The 8,111-nt window shown below is 68.3% G+C and overlaps 1 protein-coding gene across 8 annotated transcripts; it reads right to left on the bottom strand.

The window, feature by feature from the left end:
• Nucleotides 1–6,749, bottom strand: LOC115520891 (G-protein coupled receptor 35-like). 8 transcript variants are annotated; one of them, XM_030325646.1, is made up of 3 exons: nt 6,733–6,749; nt 5,663–5,820; nt 1–1,291 (listed from the first exon to the last, which is right to left on the bottom strand). In XM_030325646.1, exon 3 carries the CDS (start codon nt 1,279–1,281, stop codon nt 358–360), a length of 924 nt encoding a protein of 307 aa, XP_030181506.1. In that variant the 5' UTR covers nt 1,282–1,291; nt 5,663–5,820; nt 6,733–6,749; the 3' UTR covers nt 1–357. The 8 variants fall into 8 exon arrangements, with proteins under 8 accessions (XP_030181506.1, XP_030181505.1, XP_030181503.1 ...); XM_030325645.1 differs by lacking the exon at nt 6,733–6,749 and adding an exon at nt 6,523–6,708; XM_030325643.1 differs by lacking the exon at nt 6,733–6,749 and adding an exon at nt 6,216–6,331.
• Between the last annotated feature and the right edge of the window lie 1,362 nt (nt 6,750–8,111).

The following is an 8,111-nucleotide window of genomic DNA, read 5'->3' as shown; positions in this document are numbered from 1 at the left end:
TGACAAGGTCAGGGGAACAGCTTTATTCCAACCGCTGTAGGTTGGCTGCGGAAAGCTGGCCGTGGAGGCCTCCAGGCACAGAGCAAGCGTCCGCCCCAGTACCCCGGGGGCACCACACCCTGGGCACTGCAGGTGTTGGCCCGATCTCAGGGCCCCAGGGGTTGACCTCGCTCAGTCCTCCCACCCTCTTCCACCCCGGGGATGGGCGCGACACCACCGCAGGGTCCGTGCCTGGGTCGTCGCCACCCCGCCAGGCCCCCCGGAGCCTGCCCCCATCCACGGTGAGCCGGGGCGCCCCCAGCAGGCAGCACCTCCCGGAGAGCCCGGGACCTGGCCCGCGTGCCCGCGACTTGCGTCCTAGGCCGGGGTCACAGAGAAAGAGTCCCGGCTCCTGTGGGCCTTGGCAGTGGGCATGGAGGCCAGTGCCGACGCCTCCTCCTGGAACTCCTTGGCCATGAAGTAGTAGCAGATGGCGTCCAGGCAGCAGTTGGCATCTGAGAGCTTGCTGGTGACGTAGAGGGCGTAGCAGAGGGCGGGGGTGGGGGCGCTGCGGCTCGCGGCCACGCGCACCGCCAGCACCACGTGTAAGGGCAGGAAGCAGGCCACGAACACGACCAGGTTCGCCCAGACCATGCGGGTGGCCCTCCGGGTGGCCTCTGCCTGGTCCGCGTGGGCGGCCGGCCCCTGGCCCAGGGCAGCGACCACCCGCAGGGAGCAGAAGAGCAGCACGGCCAGCGGCAGGTAGAAGCCCAGCAGGGAGAAGGCCGTGGTGTTGGAGCCCTGCCGGGAGACGCTCAGGAAGCAGAAGCCGCCCGCCCGCACCCCCAGGGCCCGCCGGAGCGCCAGCGAGCCCGTCACCGGCGCCCAGAGCGCCGCGCACACGGCCACGGCCTGCCGCGGGGAGCGGAGGGCGGGGGCGCGCAGCGGGTGCCGCAGGGCCACGTAGCGGTCCCCGGCGATGGCCGTCACCAGGCTGATGCTCGTGTACCTGTTCGTCAGGTAGACGCCCTGGGAGAGCTGGCAGAACAGCGTGTCCTCGGTTCTCTGCTCCAGAGAATACAGGAAGAAGGGCGGGGCGCAGAGCAGGCAGAGGTCGGCCACGGCCAGGTTGGCCACGTAGATGTGCGTCTCCGTCCACCGCCGCACGCGGCAGCAGAACACCCACAGCGCCAGGCCGTTGAGCAGCAGCCCCAGCGCCAGCAGCAGGCCCACGTAGGCGTCCACGACGTTCTTGACCCAGTAGGGCCAGGTGAGCTCACTGGAGTGACAGGTACCGTTCATGGTCCTGCAGCTGCAGGAGAGAAGCAGGGATGAGGAGGGCTGGCGGGGGGGGGGGGGGCGCCCCTGGGGCCAGCGAGGCCCCGCCCACCTCTGGCCAGGGATGCAGGAGGTGAGCACGCCACCCACCCCCACCCCCACCCCCCCCCCCCCCCGCCCCGCACCGCTACATCCAGCAGCCCAAAACGAACCTTCCCAAAGAAGATCCTAGAAATCATCGGGGGCTCTGAAGCACCCTCCAGGCCACACCCCTGCCCGCTGGACGAGTGGGGGAACCGGGGGCTTTCAGTGGGGGGCTCAAGGTCACACAGCGAGCCAGCCCAGGGCTGGGACTGGATCTCCTGGATGGCGAGGAAGGTGGGAGGGGCTCAGGGGCTCAGTCTCCACTGGCCAGCGCCCAAATCCTGAGGGCCCCCCACGGTGCCAGCTCTCAGGACAGGGAGCCCGAAGGGCAGCCAGCCTGGCCCCAGCCCTTGCCGCTCTCCGGGTGGCTCCAAGGAGAGACCTGAGGGCCGTCCACTGCCCCCTCCCCCCTCCCCCCACCCAGTCTTTGGCTGCAGGGGTGCTGACATGCCGTTTAGGCAGCGGGGCTGCGGCTCAGGACAGCCCCCCGGGAACCCCCAGAACACCCTTGTCCCCCCTCCCTCCCGTGCCACCCGGGGCACCACCACCTTCCGAGTGCCCGCCCACCCCAGTGCTGTGCCCTGGGGTCCACTTGCAAGGGCCCCTTGAGCCCTCTGTGGTCAGAGGTCCAGACCCACGGTTCAGAACAGGCCTCCGGGTGGCACTGGGGCGTCCCCTGCTCCATCATCATCAAGGCCACTGTTAAGGCCTCACCCTCCACCACCCATACTGTCCCCTCCCTCCCTTGGACAAGCTCCACGACAGGGCCCAGGAGGGCTGGGACCGGTCCCCCAGGGCCGGGGTGGACCTGGTCAGGGGTCTGACACACAGGGCCTGGCCTGTGATGTAGGGATTGGACTCCGGACTCACCCGAGCGCCGGATGAGCCTTGGCCTCCCGAGCACAAAGGGGTTCTGGTGTCACACATGTGGGGTCATGGAGCACTTGTGTGAGTGACCGCTGTGCCAGTGCCTAGCACAGGGAACACACTACCGAGCCCCCACCTCACTTCCCCCCCGGCTGGAAGGGCCTGGAGGGGCAGGGTGGGCGTGGCCTCCCCGCCCCCAGGAGCACCAGGCCCTGGGGGGAGGGGTGCTCCCTGCGCTTGGGGCGATAAGGAAGGGCGGGTCCTGGGCGAGCTCTACTGCCTTGAGCCCTCCCCACACAGGAAGAGAAGAAATATCTAGAACCATTAGGTTCATTAGTGCCTGCAGCCGGTGGGTGGGAGGGGGACTCGTTTCCTCAGCCGCAGCCCCCTGGGAACCTCCAGACCACAGTCCTTTAGGGAAGCGGGAGCACAGATTTCAGCTCGAACAGAAATATTCCACCAAACCATCCCATTTTATCTCTGGAATTTTCAAAGGGCGGCCCTGCCAGCAACCAAAGCTTTATGAGCCTTCACCATGGTTTCCGCTCTCCGCGCCCCTGACGAGGTGCTCTCCTTTTTTTGTTGTTTTTAAGGAGTCTGCTCTTCTCTCTGTTCTGAGTGACACCCAGGTTCTGAGGCCCCTCAGACCACAAGCCAGCCAGGCTCCACAGGCCCCGAGCCCACCAGAACTGACCACGGGGATCCTCCCTCGTTGCCTGCCCCGCCCTCGCGGCCGCAGCTCCCCCCCCCCCAAAGCATGTGTGAGCTTCCCGGCGGCTCAGTCAAACCAGCCCAGATTCCTCAGAACCTGCTGGGAAGGTACCTCAAGGCCCCACAGAGTCACGGTGCCGCCGTGGGACCCCCCCCCACCCGAGACGGGTCCAGCAGCGGTGAACAGTTGCTGCCTCTGGCTGACCTTGGTGGGGGGGGGGGGGCAGGATGAGATGCCCGGGGCCGCGTGCGGTTGGGTGTCTGGGAGTATGACTCACAGGCTGGCCTCTGTGTGGCCCGAGCTCTCCTCACCGTCCCAGACAGGGCTTGGCATGGTTTTGAAGGTACCCGGTGGGGTCCTGAACACTCGGCCAGCTCGGGGGGCCCGCATCTGTGTCCTTGGGGCGCCTCCCGTACAAGCCCGGGAAGTCAGGTCGCGGGTCCAGCCCAAGTGGCACGGGGCCGTCCGGAAGCCACCGATGGCACCGCATGTCCTGCCTGTGTCTGGCCCTGGCGTGGGGACCTGTGTCCAGGGCAGGGCCCCCGCTGTCCTAGTGTCCTAGTGGCCCCACTGCCGCACGGCCAGCGCAGAGCGCTGAGTGACACGGGCTGGGAGCTTCCTGCTGGGGGGTGGGGGGGGGAGGGGAGCGGCACCTCCCGGGTACCGCTTCCTTCCTGATGGCGCCATCAGTCTGCCTCCTCGCGCCAGTGGAAAGGTGTCCTGGATTCTGCACTGAGGCACCTCTGTAATGACCCGACAGGGGCCTGGGGTCGGGTCCGGGAGGCCGGCCCACCCCACGGCCCCGGGGCCCCACAGACGCCTTGAGCGGGACCTGGGGCAGGGACTGGGGTGCAGACCCTGGGGCCTGAGCACCGTAGAGGCCTCTGGAGCCGGGGCCCCGCGCAAGAAATACTCCAGGATCCAGGACGGATGCGCGTGGGTGACCGAAGCGTCGCGGAGCCGAGATCCCCGCGGCGGGAATACGGCGCGCAAACATTTTCTGTTCTACTTTCTCAAGCGCCGGTCCCAGCCCACAAAGTGGGTTTCAGGGTCTCGAATGAGGTGCGAGTCCCGGCCCTGGAGGGGACCCCAAGTTGCTTCCCATTTGTTGCCCACGCTGGACGCCCCCCCACACGCATGGAGGGCGGCCCTCCTTTCCAGATCGTCGTCCTCACAAAGCACCTCTGGCAGGACGCTCCCCTGAGCTCCCCCCCTCACCCTTCCGAGACCCCACCACAGCCTCACCCCCTCTGAGACCATCATACCCTCACACCCGCTGAGACCCCCCTCACACCCCACCCCTTCCGAGACCCCCTCACACCCCAACCCCTCAGAGACCCGCATCACACCCCCACCCCGTCAGAGACCCCCATCACACCCCGACCCCCTCAGAGACCCCCATCACACCCCCACCCCTTCCGAGACCCCATCACACCCCACCCCGTCAGAGACCCCCATCACACCCCGACCCCCTCAGAGACCCCCATCACACCCCCACCCCTTCCGAGACCCCATCACACCCCACCCCCTCAGAGACCCGCATCACACCCCACCCCTTCCGAGACCCCATCACACCCCACCCCCTCAGAGACCCGCATCACACCCCCACCCCCTCAGAGACCCCCATCACACCCCGACCCCCTCAGAGACCCCCATCACACCCCCACCCCTTCCGAGACCCCCCCATTATTTCCTCACCCCCTCTGAGACTCCCCCCACCATACGCTCACTCCCTCTGAGACCCCCCCATCACCCCCTCGCCTCCAAGCTTCCCGGCTCCAGATGGGAAAGTGGGGGCAGCCCTGGCCGACCGTCCCCCGACCTTAAGGCAGGCAGGTGGCAGGGTTGGCGGACGACAGAGCGCAGGTGCCGGGACCGCCACCTGTGCCGGCTCAGGGCTGCCGGGGTAGTTTCTGGGAAGGGAAGTGGGGAGTGGCATGGCCTCCCCAGACACGTCTGCGGAGACGGGGCGTCCTAGAAACAACCCGAGAGAGAGCGAGACCGCTCCTCTGATCCCAGCCTCTCTACCCATCCACCCTGCAGAGTGAGGGACCTTTCCGGGGCAGGGCCCCCCGGGGCTGCAGGTCGGTGTCCCCCGCCCCCAGGGCCAGCATCCCCCGGCGGGAAGGCCACACGCGCAGGCACCCTCCAGGGCACACCCGCCGCGACCCACCGACGTGTGTGGGCACAGAGGCTCCTCCGGGCCGGCGGTGCGAACCCAGACAGGCGACTTCCTGCGGCTCTGCGCGCACGGGCGGCCCTGCTCCAGGGGCCTCCTGGGGCGACCTCCCCACTCTGAGCTCACGCCGAGCCTTCGCGTCTTCCTCCCACTTAGCCCGGCGCGGCACGCACAGTGTGGCAGGGACCCGACTCCTCGTCGTCGTTGCGGCTTCTCTCTCTGCGCCGAGCCATCACCACCACCCCTGCTCATTGGCGGAGGCAGCAACCGAGGCCCCCAGAAGGCAGTGGCTGGGCCGGGCCTCCTGGCCCTGTGACCGGGGCCCCCTCCCCCACCACAGCAGCCCCAGGCGCAGCCCTCCAGAGCCAGCCTGCCCCCCCTCCTCTCCCGCCTCTCTGCCCCTCTCTGGGGGCCCCACCCTTTCCTAGCGCCCCGTTCGGTCTGGTTTTCCTTATAGAATTTCTCATGAATTAGAAGAGCTCTTCCGTGTGCTCGGTTCTTGCCTGTGGCTGGGACCCGCCTGCTGTCGGTCACGTCAGTGCCTGGTGTGGAGTGAGGCCTCCCTAAAGCGTTTTAACCAGTTGGCGGCGGCCTCGAAGGGAGAATCCAGGCGGCGACGCGCCGCGCCGAGGGAGAGCCGGATTCTTGGCTCACGGGCATCCTGTAAACAGCAGCGGCCTCGACTCAGACAGCGTCTGCCCCGGGTGGGCTGGGGCGTCGGAACCTTCCCTCTGCCAAGCTCCCTCCCCGTGCAGGGCTGGGGCCGGGTCCTTTCCCCCTCAAGCCCCACCGGATCCCGCGGGTTCAAGAGTCCTGACCTCGCAGGGCAGGCTCCAGATGCCAGACCAGGCCCGTCCTCTGGCTGCCGGGCCGCCTCGAACCATAGCGACGGGCCTCCGCAAGGCAGCGCTTGCGAGGCCCCGCTCGCCGCCCCGAGACCCACCGCGGAGCCCCTGAGAGCCGCCACCAGCCGGGGCACTGGGGCTCAGCGGACCTGCACCCCCTGGCCGCCACCCCCGCCTGGGGTCCCGGTCCCCACTCCTGCTTTGCACGCACAGAGCCCACGTGGCAACCCTCGTGTGGTGGATCCTTCTTGCCCCTTCCTCCTGGCCCTCGCCCCTCCGAATGGTTGGGGTTGGAGGGAAAAGGGCCACTCGGCCGATGTCAAGATGACACGTCACTGCCCTGCTGAGAGCCGGGAGCCTCCAAGGGAAGTGAGCCCGGGGGTCTGAGTCACTCCGCAGGAGGCTGCTGGATGGGGCCCAGGGGCGGGGGCTTCCCTCCTGGGGTGGGAAGCGCGCCCCTGCCCACTTGGGTCACGCGGAAACCAAGTGCTGAGAATGGGGGCATTCGGGACCCTCACCTAGGAAGAGGGCAAAGGATCCTGAGGACACTGGGCAATGCGGCCGCCCAGGGTCGACTCCCTGAGCCAAAACGTGCGTCCACTCTGACCTAAAATGACCGTCTACTCTTGGTCTGCTCCCTCCTCTGCACCCACGCTTGGGCCCTGCCTGGGCACCACGCTGGGCACAACGCTGAGGCAGGCGCCCCAGGAGCGGGACCCTGCACTCACATCGCCTCCGACTCCTGGGGGTTCACAGAGGGCAGGACCGGAAGCTTCTAGGAGGAGGTGGCCAGGGGCAGGGAGGGAGCAAGCTGCAGGAGGAGCAGGAAGGGAGCCTCAGGCGGACAGCGGGCAGGGGCGTGGCTTGACTGTCTGCACGGAGCCGCGGCCCTTTCCTCTGGTTCGGGGGTGGGGGGGGCGGGGGGAGCCTGAGCGGAGCCCCGAGAAGCAGAGCCGAAAGCTGGCCAGGGGGCCGCCTTCCGAGCCACACTGGGGGTCGGGTGGGTCTTTCACGACCTCCCGGTCCCCCCACGTTGGAGCCTGAAGCCGAGGCACGCCAGGCCCCCCAGCCTGCCTTCACCGGCCGCGCTCACCCTTTGCTCGGCGGGTTTGCGCATCAGCCTCCGAGTACGAAAACGTGGCACCAGAGCATGGTTAATCCTCACGCCCGAGTTGTCGGCAGCCCCTTGGATGCTGTGCCAGAGGCCAGCGCCTCACCCCTGCCCGGCCTAACCCCAGGCACCTGGGGGTGGAACCAGCCGGGCCTCTGGCACGGAAGCCGTTGCCACCGCTGACACTTTCTGTTCCCCTGTCCCCAGCAACTGTCTCTGGGAACCTCCTCCCCCTCCCCCGGTCTGGCCCAGAGCCGGATGAGGACGGCAAGGGGCTGGAGGGGTCCCGGGAGGGGTCAGCTGCCCCCAGCACCCCCGCACCCGAGTCCCCCTCCCCTCCTCAGCTGGGGGGCCCGGCCTTGGGCCCCCCCCCCAACTCTTCTTCCCAGACCCTTCCAGCCCTGTCCCCTCCTCAGGCCCCTCGGGCCCCTGCCAGCGTCCCTCTGCCTCCTGGGAAAATGAGGCCCTGTCACTTGCTAACACTCTCGAACCGCATGGGCCTGTCCCTAGGTCACCCCCAGGCACTGTCTCCCATTAAGAGGGCTTCTTCTCTCCCAGCGTCCTCAGCCCGGGGTCTTCCCTTGGCATTCAGAAACCAGCCTCGACTCCCCAGGGGGAGGAAGTGGGGGGGGGGTGGTGACACCTTCCTGGCCACACTGCCCCCTTGACATCCCTCCCTCTGCTCCCTCTGGCATCCACCCTGCACCACAGGAAGTGGCCGGGGTGCAGGGAAGGTCAAGGATAAGAGCCTCCCACCCCCCCGGCCTCCAGCCAAAACCCCAGGCCCAGGCCCGCGGGGACAGGCTGTGAGGGGGCACCGGAGGATGGCCACCCTGTTCCCAGGGACCCGCAGGCACATCTGGGGGGGCAGAACAGCCTTGCGGGCCTCGGGCCGGACAGCCGGCGCTCAGGACACAACTCGGCCTCCGGCCTCTCGCGCTGCTGATGACCAGTCGGCACACGCCGACACCCCACGGACAGAGGCCCCGCCTCCGG

This window comes from Lynx canadensis, chromosome C1 (assembly GCF_007474595.2).
Source record: "Lynx canadensis isolate LIC74 chromosome C1, mLynCan4.pri.v2, whole genome shotgun sequence".
Lineage (NCBI taxonomy): Eukaryota > Metazoa > Chordata > Mammalia > Carnivora > Felidae > Lynx > Lynx canadensis.
This window is presented reverse-complemented; position numbering and strand designations above follow the sequence as displayed.

What these genes read in the sequence shown, in the direction of transcription:
- LOC115520891 (XM_030325641.1), bottom strand. Translation starts at nt 3,370, where the DNA reads ATGCGGGCCCCCCGAGCTGGCCGAGTGTTCAGGACCCCACCGGGTACC. An exon ending in GGCCACACAGAGGCCAGCCT is followed by an intron (nt 1,292 to 3,257) that starts GTGAGTCATACT and finishes TCTCTCCTGCAG; the next exon opens with CTGCAGGACCATGAACGGTA.